Source organism: Trachymyrmex septentrionalis, unplaced genomic scaffold (assembly GCF_001594115.1).
Source record: "Trachymyrmex septentrionalis isolate Tsep2-gDNA-1 unplaced genomic scaffold, Tsep1.0 scaffold34, whole genome shotgun sequence".
NCBI classification, from domain to species: Eukaryota; Metazoa; Arthropoda; class Insecta; order Hymenoptera; family Formicidae; genus Trachymyrmex; species Trachymyrmex septentrionalis.
In genome coordinates this window covers 104950-121485 of record NW_017305504.1, presented here as the reverse complement: position 1 = coordinate 121485, position 16536 = coordinate 104950, and the positions used below count along the sequence as shown (strand labels likewise).

The following is a 16536-nucleotide window of genomic DNA, read 5'->3' as shown; positions in this document are numbered from 1 at the left end:
AGGGGGGGAGGGGAGGGGGAGGAGGGTTGCTGGAAACGGGGATCGAACTTCCTGTTTCAGGGACGACACGTCCTAGGTCGGGGTTAATTAGTGGTGCGGCACGCCGCGATTAGCCGGACGCGATCGATCCACAGCTGCGTGACGGTTCCATTAGCACACCCGGTATGCAGGTCCGGTCGGACGCGGATACGTAAGGTATTCGCTATTAAGGGGAAATACGAGCGGATTCCGGCTGATACTACAGCGGAAACTCCATTTACCGCTTCTTGCACGCGTATGCGCGCGCATTATCGCCATCATCATTATCATCATCGCTCTATCGCGGATTCAGCGGGCGAAAGTCCATCTAATTTAAACGCGGGCCATTTAGATTGGAATTGGCAAAAATTCCCCGAAACGGTAATTTTACACATACACTGTTAAACATCAAGGAAGCAAATAGTAATTTAATCCTTCAAGTTTAAAAGTAATACTTTGTTATTTTTAACTTCAATGTGTTAAAATGTAAATCAATTCGTTCATTGGTTTCAAAGTAATATTTTATATTAACGTATTTAATAAATAATGAACTACACAATTTGAGTCAAATGTAATACATTTTCTTAATTAAATTGTTTAATTCACTCCCTTGGTTTAATTAAATAACGATATATTGGGTAGGAGCGATGGCAGTCTACAGAAATAATTAAAAATAAATTTGAAATTCGAAATTGGACATAATTTGACATTATAAATGTAACAGTATACCTGTCAGAAATCGTGTCAAAAACGACATGAATTTTACTATTATATTTATTCACAAAAAACAATTACTAATATATTTATTCACAAAAAAGAACCTATATGATTATTCAACAAGTATATTCATATTTATTTAAGTATTTAAACAAAATATGAACTGAAAAAATAAGCGCCAACAAGCAATCGTTACCTTTCAACTACTTTGATGATTTTATATAAAAAAAGAAAATAAATTGTATTAATTTTTGTCGTTACAATATTTAGATTTGACGAGGAAATTTAGAAATTTTGAAAAATATTCTAGAAATTAAGATACATTTTTTATTTATAAGTACAATCTATTTGATATGACATATAATTTTATATAATAAGGTTTTACTTGAGATGATATCATTTTTATCCTCAATTTGTTTAACTGTACAGGGTGTATTTGAAATAACGCCCACTAATATAATGCTATTCCTAATAAAAAACTGAGTCGAAAAGTCCTCTATATCATTTTGCAATATTCGCAATATTTTTTTAGATATCCAACGAGCAAAATGTCTAAAATCGACGTGTAAGACAACTTTAAAACATCTTTAAGAAACATCTTCAAAATGTTTCACAAAGAACACTGAAAGTTCATTGAAAAATATCTTAATTGTATATTTTAATTGTCTTATACATCGATTTTATCTGTTTATTCGGTAATGTTTAGAAATTAATATTTCGTTAACTATTGTGAAAATTGCAAAATGGTAGGGGACTTTTCGACTGTGTAATTAGTTATTTCAGATACATCCTGTATACTGTGATTTTTCTGCCAGTTTCATTGTTTCTACAGATTTCTGTTTTTTCTTGCAGGTTTGCAAGCTATGTAGCAAATAATAGAATAGAAGAAAATGCGAAAACGAAAAATATTTGTAATATCATATTAAAAAAATATTTATTCAAATGGAATGAATAACTAATATTTTTGAGGAATAAAAAAGAAGTGTATTCGAATGAATATTTCCATTCATTTTTTAATTCGGATATTAAGTGTATTCATTGGGAACACTACAGTAAAGAGCCACTTGCTCTTTCTCTTTCCCATTACCTTATGTTAGATTTCTTTATTTCTTTTCGTTACACTGCACTTTCGCACTGTAAACACAAATTATTATATTTCCTGTATCAGTCCAAACACACGCACTGCGCTTTACCGATAACGTCGACATCAAACATCCATTTATACATTTCCCCGCCCTCCTCCTCTTCTCGTTCACGGTTTAATATTACAGATCCCAAAGTGGAAGAACCCAAAATGGGGAGGGGGTTCTCCATTGATTATGTTACTCGGCAACATTATCAGGCGATATCATAAACCGTCGTATACCGCGCTTATCAATGCCAATATAAAAGCATAGCGTTTTCGCTGCGATAAGGTCGCCTCTTTTTTGCGGGATACTTTTTTCACGACGGCGTTCTCGCGTCCCCGCGAAGGATTTTCCCTGCGTCAGACGAGATGGGTTGCGCTCTATCTCCCGCGCATAATTCAACCCCCTCCCCCTCCCGCGTTTATTACGCGTTTTATTTATGCGCATTACGCGAACCGACACGACGCAAAGCGACGCGACGCCGAACGTTTTTTATGCAAAACGGAGTCATTTTCGCGTAGCGCGTCGCACGACTCTCTCGATCGCGTAATATTCGCGAAAATAACTTCCGCCGCTTTTTTCCCCTTCCTTCCCACCCTTCCTGCTGCGGTGAGATTTTCGCCACGGTGCAAATTGCAGTCGCGGAGAACGCGAGTGGAATATATTAACTGGCGGACTTTTTATGCTATGTTCGGTAAAGTTAAATACGCGATGTTAAAGTATGTGTGCCCAGTGTCCTAAAATATCGTCCCTTTAACTAAAATATCTTTGACTAGAATTTCGAGAATTCGCAAAAAAGTTGATTATCTCGCTGAGAGGTTAAGAAAAAATTTACGTTATTCAACAATTGTATTAAATTGAAAACGATCAAATTGCTTTGTGATAATATTGAAATAATATAATATTAGATAATTTTAATGCCACAAAAAATGAAAACTGGATACTGGAACTAAATATTGTAATTGTATTGGAAACTCCTCTTTACCTCAGTTAATATATATTTCTCGTATTAACGATTAAGATACATGTAATTACAGCATTATTTTTTTGTGTTATATAAGGTATATAAGGTAATATTAAACAATTTTACTATCGTGAAAAATAAAAATTGCAATTAATAGAACTAAATATTGTAGTTATATTTGGAACCACCGCAACTTGCAATTGGCTAATATTTCTCGTACTGATAATCCATATGTATAATTATAATATGATACATTTTATACTGTAATAAAATATACTGGAACATATTATATTTCTCGAAGTATTCCGTAATATCGCTCTGATACGAACAATACAGCGATGGCGAACATTTCGTGTACATTTACACACCCCTTTCTACCCCTTTCACCCCTGACCCCGCAAAGTGTAGAACAAACGACGGGGCTTGACAGTCGCGAGTGCGGCCGGCGTAACTCGATACTCTCGCGATATTTTCGACCCTTCGAGAGGAAATCGATATTAAAGAGCGACCAGCTCGGCCGGAAAGGGGATGATGATGATCGACAGGGGAGGTGAAAAAGGGGGGTAAAGAGATGGCGCGAAATTGAAATCGCGGAGCCTCCCAGGTCCAAACTACAAGGGGTAAAAAGAGACGACGCGGGGTGATCCGGAGTGTAACGAATGGGGGAGGGGGGAGGAGGGGAAAGAGAGGGAGGAAGAGAGATGGGGTTGGAAAACGGGTGGACATGTGCCGGCGGGAAAATTGAGCGTTTCACCTGCACAGATTCCATAATTAAAATCAGTCAGTACCCTCGCTCGTCATTGTCCACCCCATACCGGACATTCGCCCCTACCCCCGCACCCTTTTCCGTGCAGCTTCCTCCACCCCCGGGATCACTGTCACCCTCCTGTCCACATTCGACGTCTCCCGCGCATTTTTGCGCTATTTAACGAGAAAACTTTTCAAATCACATTTCGCTGTGACTCCCCGTGACCATCGACCACCGTCGCGTTTCCCAACCCTGAAAACCATCCACTCGTCCGGCATTCTGCGTGAAAAAATCCGCAGTTTTGTAAACGCCAGGAGCGAATAAATGACGATTATCACAAATAACTTGGTATTTATCATTACCTTTTGACTGTACGTTATTCTGGGTTGGTAATTGTTTGCAAAAATTCGTGAAAAAAAAGCCACCGTAGACGATATTACACTAAAATTTATGAGAATAGAGGAGCATAAAAGCATAATGTTAAAACGATGGAGAACATTCAACATTAAACATAATTTAAGAACTTTGCAATAAATTTAATAAATTTAGCGGTAATTCTAACGGACTTCTGCACACGGAAAACGCCTAATATATCTCATTATTATCTCAATCAAAACGTTTTATATATACTGTAAAGTATACGAAGAAATACTTTCTAGTACAAGCAATATGTAATACTCTCTAAGATTCCGTCCGTTTTTAGCACTTTCCGACATATGCAGGGAGAAATGATACTGGAAAAGACGTCTCGCGCATCTTTCGATCGAGTGAAAACGCGGAACTCATGATATTTAAGTGGCACCCTTAGGAGGCAGACGGAAAATCGGAGAAAGGACGCAGGACGAAGAAAACGGGCAGGAGGAGGAAGGAAGAACCAAGTTCCTTGCAGGATTGAGCTCCTCAAAGTAGCTCGACGAGTCGTTATAAATTGTCGCAGAGTCGGATCTCGATGGGGTGCCGTGTATATGGCAGGGGTATGAGTTGCGGAGTCTGGGTATAAGTTCGACAATCGGCGAGCTCCTTCCGGTGGAACAAATTAATTCCACTAAGAACAAAGACGACTCGGGATGAATTCGCCGTTTTTAGCTGGCATTTTGATAACGCTGCCGGAGTTTGATTGGTTAATTAAGAAGGCTGAAATTTTCACTCGTGAAATTTCACAGCTTCTTTCGAATTCGAATTGTTTGAGAAATATGATTTAATTAAAGTTCGATAAAATGAAAGCTCTTCAAAAAATATGTTTAACTATGATAATAGTTGTTGAGGTTGTTCAAAAAAATTAATAAAATTAAGATTATAAAATATGTGAAAAATTCTTAAATAATAAAAAATATACATATACCGATATTGTTGTTTATTGTAAAATTTATTATAAAATGTTTCTTATGAAGTATGTTTATAATGAAATTTATTATAAAGATATTTCTAAAAATAAAAAATTTTAATTAATGTAACGCTTTCTTTATCATTGTGGACTTCCGATGGAATTGTAGATTTAAAGATAAATTATTAAAAAAGAAAGAAAATACATATGTTAAACAGTATTTTACAACAATTCATATTTTTTCATCGTTGGGGTATAAAAACACCCCAAGTGACTATTCCCAGGTTAAGAAAAGACTAATATTTCCAGGAAACGAAAGAGTTATTAAAAGACAGCACAACTGTATATATACTCCGAATATTATTTTTACGTTCAGACAGAAATGAAGAAGTTCAGCGGGGAATTAAAAATCCGCCAGCATATCGAGGAAAAGTCGAATGCAATTTACCCCCACCGGGGCCGAGGAGGAGCTCCCCAGTTTCATCTTAATTCCTAGCTTTTCTTTTACTTGTCCTCACCCTTTGTCCCCATCTCTCATCTTTCGCCATTCGGAGAAATCTCTCCTTTGTCTTGTCTTTCGCGAGTCGTCAAAAATTAATTCCTAATCGAGTTAGCTCTCTTTCCTGGCGCGGAACTCGTTGAAGGAAGTTGCCCCTTTGTGCAACGCCCAACTCCATGAGTATGTTCCTCTTCTTGCTTCTCATACCCTCGCTCAGCATCCATCTAGTTTGCAGCCCTAATCGCGTCGAGATAAAAAGTTCGCGAACCACCACTACAAAAGAAATTATCGCGGTTCTGTTTGCCCGAACTTTTCCATAAAGCGTTCTATAAAGTCGCCAGATTGACGTTACGATCTTATCCCCTTCCCTTCGACATTCGGTTCCGATATCTGCGGAGATATCGATGAAGTCGTTTGTGATAGTAGCATAATTTATATTGGAGATCTTAGATCTCGGTGTGGTGGTGGAGCCGAACTCTTCTCGGATGCTTTGGAAAAGTGATATTATATCGCGCGCGCTCATAAAATGTTTGCAAAGTGATTATAAATCATAACTTAGAGTTTGCAAAGTCATGCAGGAAAGATCGAGAGGGGAAAAAAAGTAAGACGTTGGAAGAGAAGAATTAATTATATATGCCCGAGGTTTTTACGGTGCAGGAATGTCAGTCGATTTTCATCCGGCGGAAATGGCGAGGTCTCCATCTTTCACGGGAGCGTCTCGCTTCCACTCCCGACAGAGTAATACCCGTTACATCAAAGGCCGGCGAAACTTTTAAGTCACTTTTGATGTAAAGCCGACTGTGCCGGTGCGCAAACTACTTTCCGCCGCCAAGTAGTATTTTCTCCGGCACACCTTAAACAAATTTCCACCCATCAGCGAGAATCACCGACTCCACGCGCAATATATTATTACTTCACAATTTGTGGTCAGTTACGGACTTTTATTGATTGAAAAGTAGTCGTTATTATTCAGCAATCATTAAACAATGAGAGTATTAATAGCTCCTGAAAAAATTACCTATGATGTTCTTCAATATCTAATAATTTTCGAAATTCCTATTAATCTTAATAATAATTGATTTCTTAAACAATTTCGAAAGGGGCAATTGAATATCTTTTCTTAAAATTCCCTTTTACATTCAAAATGTAAATTACACTTCTTACAAAGAATAATATGAATTTGATAAAATTTTCAATTAAAATCACAATTTTCATTTTCCAATTGAACTCTATAAAATGTATAAAAGATAATGAAAGAAACTATTAATTGCTATATGAAATATGTTCTTACCAGTCTCACCAGAGTTAATTGAATTGCTGATAAAATTAATTCCCCGCGCATAGAGATAGTGTAAGATCGTGACCACAGACGTGAAAAACGTGAAGATCAATCTCCATCATCAAATTATTCCCTTTCTATCCCCAGGAGCATCGAGGGCGATATCTCACAGGCGACCTACATGACGGCGGCACGCGAGCCGTCTGTTTCAGGGTCAACGGGTTAATCCCCAAAGGTGATTGATCTGACCCGACCACGAAAGGCCGCGAAGGTGTGAAAGGTAGAAAGAGGAATAAACACACATGTGTAGGGTCAGTGCGAAACGCGGTTAGAGATACAGTGCGGAATATCCTGAAATTGACGTCGAAATATATACAACCCTTATAGAGAATTAATTATTAAATTAATTAGTGATTAATTATTTATTTTCAGTATTGGAAGTTATTAATTTATTTCATTAATATTAGGGTTGGGTAGTAACTAGTTAAAACGTTAAACGTTAAAAGTTAAAAGGAAAAGTTAAAAAGTTAATAACTTAATTAATTTTATTAACTTTTTGGAAATTAAAAATTTTTCTATCTCTCTTAATGCTAATACTTTTTTTCTATAAAGACTTAAACATTAGAGAATTAATTTTAAAAAAAGTTCAACGATTTTATGATGAGAGATTCTAATAAAGTCACACCATATGATAGCCAGTGCTGTCATTGCACCAAATGGGCCCATGAAAGCTGTACTACATATACAGGATTTGGTAGCTAATTTTGTGACGATTGCCAAGACTGATTCTAATTTGTTAAACTTCATTTGCATTGCTCGAGTGATCCATTCGCTTTGCCCAAGGGGGTCAGGCAAAGCGGATGGTTTCTCTTTTTTTATGCTTTAACTAAAACGACATAGTAATGCTCAAGTCTTTTCATTTTTTTTTTATTTTTATTTCAAAGTCCTTTAAGAGATTTGTGAGAATAAAAATGGTTTCTAATCCCAATTTTAATTGTGTGTCATTTTTTCTTCTCAACTTTAATACGTCCGTACTGCCCGGATTTCCCCTAAATGTTTATTCAATAAAAAAATAAGATTCCATAATAATATTTAAAAAAAAAAAATTAAATAAAACTAATGGTCCTTCTATCACAAATGTATAGATATATGTTAACATTAAAAAAAGTTATTTAGTTAGTATTTTTCACAACAACCAAATATTTATTATACTTTAGTATATTTTTTCAGTGTGCGCATTCAATTATATGTATAATCTAGAATTGTATAATCTAAAAAATTAAAGAGCTGGATATTCGTATCTCGTTATACCATACACACGTATACGACATGTTAAAATTTGATATTAATTGCAGCATTCCAGATATTTAATATCGCCGATCCGAAAAATGTTTGATATTATTAATTGCGCCCCGATTAAGTAACAGCGTATGAAACCCTAAACATTAACCCGTCTACATTCCTGTATAAAATAAATTAATCAGAGCGCCACGGAATGGAAAAAAAGAAGACGGGAAAGGCGGAGCAAAAGCTCACAATGCTAACGAGCTGGCAATTCGATCCTGCAACAGGACCCAAGGGGCTAACACGAAGTTCTCCCCCTTCCCCTGCCTTCACCCTGTTCTTTGTGCACTGGTCTTCTTTCCATCCGTGAGCTAAACCCGTCCGTTTCTGTCTTTCCTTTCGAAACGTTCCAGCATACTCCATTTAATTCACTCACCGTGAAGAGCCTTCAGGTACGCCTTGCCTGCGTTGATCAGCTGCCTCGCGCCAGGATTGAACTTATCCAAGATATTCTAAAAGAAAAAAAGTATCTTTCAGTAAACTGCATTGAACTGAGCTAAAACAATCGAAACTCGCAAGTAAAAATTTGATCTTTTATAAGTAATAAGAATCTTATCTTATTGATCTTTTATTTAAATTATTAATTTAATTATAAGAGAGAACTCCGATTCTGAAATCCTTCAGTTTTCCATTGCCTCTATCCTTCAGTTTCCACGCCTCTAGATCCTCTAGACTTTTATTTAACATCATATAAACACAAAGCATCTCAACTTTGCATTCTCATCCTCTATCGCTTTAACTTCCACTTCATGTAAATGAATCGCTTGCGAGATACTTGCTTCGATAAAGGGTTGCCTCGATAGGTTTTCGAGATGTTAATCGAGAGTTAATGGACTGTGTTAAGCTTATAATCGCCAATAGAGAACAATCGCGTACCAGAAAAATAATAATTTTATTGAAATCTTCTCCTCCTCCCTCCCAACTAAGCAATTCAGTTAAAATTAGTTCTTTCCTCGGCGCATTTCAATAAAAATTTTTGTTGTTTCAGTAAAATTTTGATTCATAGAACAAAACTTTTGTCTTAATGTTTGCGGTGCTTTTGTTCCTTCACGAAGTATTTAAGATATTATAAGATAAATGAATGAAACCGACTACGTCTTGCATTTTGAAATAATTCATCACGCGTCTTCTCTCTTGATGCTCTCGCCATTACGTTCAGCCGAGGAAGCAGCTCAGTGAGCACGCAGTGATTTTTTTATTAACGATTGATTTCTACACTTGTTAGATTCAGCGAAGAATAAAGCAAAAAATCAATTATAATATATAAAAAAATCACTGAGTGCTCACTGAGCTGCTTTGTCTGCTGAACGCAGTTAAGCTCGCTCTGCGATAGAAACGCTTTTAACGATAGGAAACATTGCGTTGTGTTAGAGAATGCATGAATTATTTGCTGATAGATGACTGAAGGTGATAATGTAAATTAATAGCGAGAGATGCAGTTAGAATTGATACGTTCGACTTTATCAACTGAAGTTGTAGTATATATAATACACTTTGTTGCGATAGTGAATGCAGAAATTGTTTAGTAGACGACCGATAGTATAAATTGGCTATCAAACTTGAATCGTTAGAGGTTTGTGAAACTTTGCTGTTGGGATGCAGAATCTAATGACTCGGAGAATCGAGAATTCAAGAATATATGGTTTCAGAATAGAAGATTATTCAAATCGTAATTAATATATATTGAATTACAATTAATACTGTTTTGCAAGAATATTAAAAAATGTTAATTACTAAAGATTTTAAATTAGCTCTTCGGAACTGATTCCAAAATTTGTAACGCTAGTAGTATTAACTGTAAGATTAATTTATGTTAATTAAAAGATACTAATTAATTTTGAAGAATCTCAGTTTGACATAACTCGTATAAAGAAGAATGAATAGTAAATATATCAATAAGAATAATTCAAATTGGCCACATAAAGAAAATCCAATTATTTTTACATTTTTGACAAAGAGATTTATAATTGAGCGAGTTCAATATACCACCACCGTCAGTTTTGGAGGGTGAAGAGGAATATAGATATATATAAAATGTAATTAGAGATATATTAAATGTCCAACAAATCTCCGATTTCTCGCACGTTCTAATCTCCAGTTCCACACGCAACTGTCCCCGAGAACGTAAATCCCAAAATCTCGGTTAAGTCAACTCGGAGTTAAGATCAATGTTTTCCCAAAACGCGCAAGAACGCCGGAGGGACCGGTCCGTCGATCTCCCTCCCCCCCCCCTCGGGGTGGTTTCCGTGCCGGGCGTCGTTCCGGAAGCGGGATCTGGTTTGGGGTTTCCTTTCCTTTCGGCAGCCGCGTCGCCGCCGTCGAAGTTAAGGTGGCACTCACGAGGCGTAACTCCGCTGATGCGGTTACGATGTATCGATCCCAAGTAAGAGCGTGACGGCTAAATTAAACTCGGCTCACCCCCGACCTTCACGTTGCCCCCCGGCTCTCGGCGGCGGGGCATCGCAGGGGGTGAGAGGTGGAGAACCGTCGCGTCAGGTGCGTCGGAAGGTAACGACGCCCTGATCGTGGATTCGATAGCGCGCCAATTATCTCGTGCATTTCCCGCCGCTCGAAAATCCGCAAATTGTTGCTCGAGAGCAACGGTATTCTTCGAACTGCGGCTTTATTAACGGTTTCGCGAAAACAATTTGCTGAATCACGAATGCGAGATCAACATCCTTCGATTCATATCCAACCGCGCCCAGTTTAATTACATATAGGTACACATATAGGTACTCCCCAACCATTATTCAAATACTTAGATAATACACGGAAAAAAGAATCTGGTGTAACAGCTACACGAAATGTTGAGTGAAATCATTTCAATCAAACGTTCGGTTAATATAACCAAGTTAATTGAACTTTTCTAAATATTTACTTAGTATAAGTATACCAAATATAATAATGTAATTAATGTTTGAAAATAATTAATATTCAGAAAGCTAAAATTACTTTTTACAAAGGTTATATTAACCGAACGTTTGATTGAAATGATTTCACTCGACATTTAATAGCTGCACTGAGAAAAATAGATTTGGTACAAATAACTATCATGTTATGTGAATTAACAAAAAAACTTTCCCATTTTTTTAAATTAAATTAGAATAATCAAATTTTGATTAAAACAACACAATTTTTACATTAATTAAATAATTAAAACATTTTTATTTTTTGATTAAAAAATTGTATTCCAAAATTTGGTTGTGGAATAATTAAATTTTGATTGAAACAATTTTTTAATTAAAAGATATGAAAATGTTTATGATTTACATACAATAATAGCTATTTCTAGTATTAACTTTCTATCTCGAAGCTGCAATGCAAATCAACATGAATAGTAGAAAAGTCAAATAAACCAGCAACTTAATTGATCTATGTACATTAAAACTGGTTTATTAAAACAACCATAAGAGATAAATTAATTATGGTTATTTATATCAAACATTTCTGTCAATGCATTATCAGTCTTTCTTCCAGTAACATATAATCATTTTATAATAGTAGTCCAACATAAAATTATGCTCAAATCTATATTTAGCCAAATTCTTAGATACTTCAGGATAAAACCTGTCTTTCTGTGTAATAATGCACAAATAATAATAACGTTACTTAAAGGTTTAACGATGATGGAATTATACTTAATACAGGCTGAATGTCATAGCTTTGAAAAGGCTTCTGACATTTCCGCAGCTGGACAATACCGGCCATTTTCTTACGTAACTACACAACGGATCAACGTCGGGAGGCCGTTTGCGGGGCAAAATCGCCGTGAAAGAATGTTTACGCGGGGTGAACGAACGATAGGAAATCAGCTGCTCCTCCCTGGATGTGTCGTAAGATGAATATCAGAGCTGTGTGCGCGCATGGAGAGCGTAGGCACGTACTTATGGAGATTGGTAAGGCCCATTAAGACTCGTGCCGCGACTCGACGATGTGTTACGTAACGCGGATAAACGCTGGAATCCGCCGTAATTTTCCTCTCGGTATTCTTTTCCAAATTCTAACACGTTGTGAGGGCACACAGGAATTCTTACGTCAAAGGTAAAAATAATGATTTATGCACAAATGCGAACAAATTGTGGACAATCGAATCCTGTATACAATTTTAAAAAATATACACACATTGGAATGCTCATATTAAAATTATTTTTTTATTCATAAATTTTCTCGCAGGGCGGACAAAAAATTATTATTTATAGATAAACGTGGACAAATTGTGTGCGATCGATGCGATATCCACAGTGAGTGCAAAAGTATTCGCGTACAGAGAAAATATTTTTTTTAAAAACTTTATTTAAAAGAAATAAATATTATCCAGCGAGAAAAGTGAGTCATCGAATCGATATCGATACGATGATTTCAACACCAATTTGATGTCGATTCGACGTTTACTCGACGATCATTTCTCGCTCGGTAATTAGCAATTTTATTCATAAAGAATAAAATAAACTGTATGTTTTTGAAAATTATGTATACCAAAAAAATATGTATTAATTAGAAACAATATGTATCATCTGAAAAATAAGCGAGAATGAAAAATTGAATTGTTCAGATGCCCAAAAAATATTCGTACAGTCGAGAAATTGAGTTTCTAAAACCAAGAATAGAACAGAACGTGTTAATTGTATAAACTTGCTAATTAATGTTTATTTTCTACAAATAAGATACTTTTTTTTATCAAAAATTTCCTTGTACAAATACTTTTTGCACTCACTGTAGATTTTGTTAAAATCCGCCATTTAGAGTGCGAACTTTACAGATCTTATTGTCAACCACCGTGTTGACTTTTCTTTTCTCGTAAAAGACCTTTCACCTTTATTTTTTGTCACTTCATTAAATTGTTCGTCCTATTATTATTACCGGTTCACTGGTTATTTGCGCGTGTCGTACGCGCTATTTACTTTATTTTTCACCGTTCATTCGCCGTTCACGTCGGCCGCGCTTTTACGTCATTTATTCCGCTTCCAATATTTATGGCAATCGCCATTCATTATTTTAGCACGAAAATTCCCGGTCTAACGCGGCTTATGACTCCAAGTGTGCCGCCATAAATCGCGACGGCTCGATCTGCTTTTTCGGGATTTACGGCAAAGTAAAAAGTGTCGTCGACGGGGACCGAAAGTCCGAGCCCCGTGATCGATAAGGCCGCGGTAAATTTAGTCGGCCGATTCCGTTACAGTCCGCATAACTGGGCACTGCGAGCGAAATGGACGCGGTCCCCCTCTAACATCTTTTATTGGCAGACAGCCACACTCCGAAGAGAACAGGAAAGAGAAAAAGAGAGGAGACGCAGGGAAGCCGGAGATGAAGTCCAAGCCGATGAATGTCGACTAACGGGATAGCCTTGCATGAATTTCGCGTGTGTGTGGGGCCGCGCTCAAACATCCGCGTGCGGTGCGGATTCTCCGTCTTGCTCGATGGCCACTCCTACTTGTTCAACAAAAACCTATTTTCCGGGTTCCCAAGATGTACATTGGAGAGAAATGTTTCCCGTGATACGTAATTTTCTAATGAAAATTTGATTATCAACAAAATTTGGATTATAAGAATAAAATTTAACTAAAAAGAAAGTTCTTACAATGAAGTAAATTGAAAATCTTGTTGTTCTAATCAAAATTTGATTAAAATAAAAGTTATTCCTTGCCACTAAAAATTATGAAAAATTTGTAAACCAGTGTTATCAGCAAGCGTTATCACGATTATATTTAATGAAGCGCAATATATATATCTTTTACTTATATTACTTCTGAAACGTGTTCTAAATCGTTGAAATTAATAAACTTCGATTTAGCAAATACTTTATTCAGTTCATTTTTTACAACTAGTATTTTGTGGAAAATTAATGGTGGCTCTGAAGAAAACCAATTTCTCTTTTTAAAGGGCACGCATTCGCCGTATACGATCGAAGACATGACGAATATTTGATACATCTAATTATTTTATAAAACACAATATTCTTAGAATATTACATGAATGTTGAAAAGAGTAAAATACATTCATATAATATTCCAGGACTATGTTGTATTCCTATTGTGCTTACTTTAATTAGGGTTTATTAAATATTGCGCGCCAATACGCTAAATAAAATATGTGTGGTAGTACAGACCCTTTTTCAATGTTCGCCTGCGGTTAATCAATTGCTCGAGAATAATCAATTACCGCAATTTAATAACCATTTATTTCCACCATTGAGAGACACGAGACAGAGAGAGACAGAGAGAGAGAGAGAGAGAGAGAGAGAGAGAGACTGAGGGCGGATAGAGAGAAATGGAGAGAAGGAGAAAGAGAGATCAAAGTGAATTCGCTGGACGACCTGGTGACCTTCTAAGCTGGATTTACCGGTGGATGGTCTTGCACAAGGATCCTCTCGAAGGAGCGAATCCTGTGGTCGTAATTCACCACGTTACCGTTAAACGGGGGAAAGAACCTAACTATTACAGTGGGAGAGAGAGAGAGAGAGAATAACGTTGCAGTGAACGTACAAAAATGCAGCCAGCTTCTGGCCAGGAGAGTGAAAATGGCCGAAGCGCCTTTCAACCACAGCGATTCGCTCGCGACATAATAGCGAGCTCTCATGTTCCTGGTGTTATCACATAACGGCTGCAAGAGCCGTAAGCCGTTGTGGTTTCCGTGACGATGCATCCGACACACGTTTCGTTAAACTTAACGATAATGGACACCTTGCGTTTTGTATGAGAGATCTGGGAAATCGCCTGGATAGATCTTCGACTTTCTAGTTAATTTTTTTTTAAATAATTATTTCTGAGCCCCCCCGAGAGAACACCGAGCTCAGCCTGGTATTCGCGCGCGTGGTTAGCCTACACGGAAAGAACAGTTTCCTGAAGTATCTAAAAATTTACTTAGACGCAGATCTGAAAATAATTTTGTTGCACCATCGAAATAATTATGAAGGACGCTCAAACTGATTTGCCGGAGTATCAGCAAGTAACTTTGCAGCATTTCTCATCATGTTTCAGATTACCACGTAATTATTTGGATAGTTGAACAAAATTACTTTCAGATGTGTGTCTAGCTAAATTTTTAGATACTTCAAGAATATTATGTGGCTGTGGCAATGATACGCAGTCATGTTATATTGCTATTTGCTGAAAAGTCGCACCGTTAATGACGTCATTTTGCGACTCTGATTAGAAGGTCTCTAGCGCAAACTGGTTGCTAGAATGTCAAAACATTGCAGCCTTGTTCATTGCATACCTGAGATTCCTGTGTAATTCTTTTCACATGCCTAACAAAATTATTTTCAGACCGTGTCTACACTGAGAAAAATGTTCTAATTAAATCAACAAGACATTTTAATGAAACCGAACAGAATTGCTAAGTGTCGTAATTTTAAATTCTCTTTCTCATCAAAATGCCATTCTTATTAAGCTCTTTTTTTTCGCTAGTTTTATTAAGAACACTTTTTTTTCCGCGCGTAGTTAAATTTTTAAATACTTTTAAATACAGTAAAATTACTGTATTTAAAATCTTTCCATATAATTACATGCTTTTACTGGCAGTTCGTTAAATGGAACGGAAGCATGTTCTGCATTTCGATATAAAATGCTCTTTTTTTTTAGTTTTCGTACGCGTGATAATTATAAATTCTAGAATTCCTGCCGCACCCCGCAGGTGTCTTTTGTATAATTGCGTGTACAGGAAAAGGAAGGAGACTGGAGGCGAGAGGGGGGGGAGGGAGGTGAAAATCGGTTTACAAGGCCTAGATCAATATAATCAGTTGATTAAGTAGCTTACGTAGGAGGAAAAATTGTATATTGAGCGTTTCTAATAAAAGAAAATCAGAAGACAAACGAAGGAAAGAGGCTGAAACAGAAAAAGAGGGAAGTCGCGTGTATTCACCTGGAACGACCTGTAGGAGGTGGAAGCGATAGCAGCCGATATACCGTTAGCACCAAGGAAAACCGACGTGTCAAACCGGTCGAATTTTTGGCGCACGCGATTGCACGTTTCGCAATCTTATGCAAACACAATTCCAACGGCCGAGGTGCAACGAAGGTCAATGCGCTCGTTTCGAATCAACGTCGTCGCGAATCATTTTTCTTTTCTCGATGCAAAAGCAGCGTGCAGTGTATCTGATACACGTCTCTTTCTCTCATCTAAAGCTAATTCATTTATAAAAATATATGTGTCGCCTCTAACAAGAATAAGTAGTTTATACATCGTTTCAAAAGTACACAATTCTAACTACGTATTTCTTTAGTTATCATGAACGAGTTGATTTGTTAGTTAATTACATCATTTTTGAAATAAGGGATATATATATATATAACAATATACGTATAATAATATTTTGTTATATCGTTTTATATATTATACATATACAAAGGATAGACAAGATATTATAAACTTATGAGAAATACGCTATTCGTTTTATTACTTGTTCCATTAATAAGAGTTACTTTGCAACGCTTGAATAATGTCGATGGAATGTCGTACCTTTCTAGTAAAACATCTATCAATTGCTTATATAAATGATATTTGGAAGAGAAAATTTC

At 36.5% G+C, this 16536-nt stretch overlaps 1 protein-coding gene across 3 annotated transcripts in view; it reads right to left on the bottom strand.

Moving 5' to 3' along the window:
- Positions 1-16536, bottom strand: part of LOC108750237 (trichohyalin) — a 123382-nt gene that overhangs the window by 61949 nt on the left and 44897 nt on the right. For all 3 annotated transcript variants that reach the window (XM_018489571.1, XM_018489570.1, XM_018489572.1), the window contains exon 3: positions 8397-8472. In XM_018489571.1, the coding sequence (XP_018345073.1) occupies positions 8397-8472 (76 nt within the window). The remainder of the gene's footprint in view (positions 1-8396; positions 8473-16536) is intronic.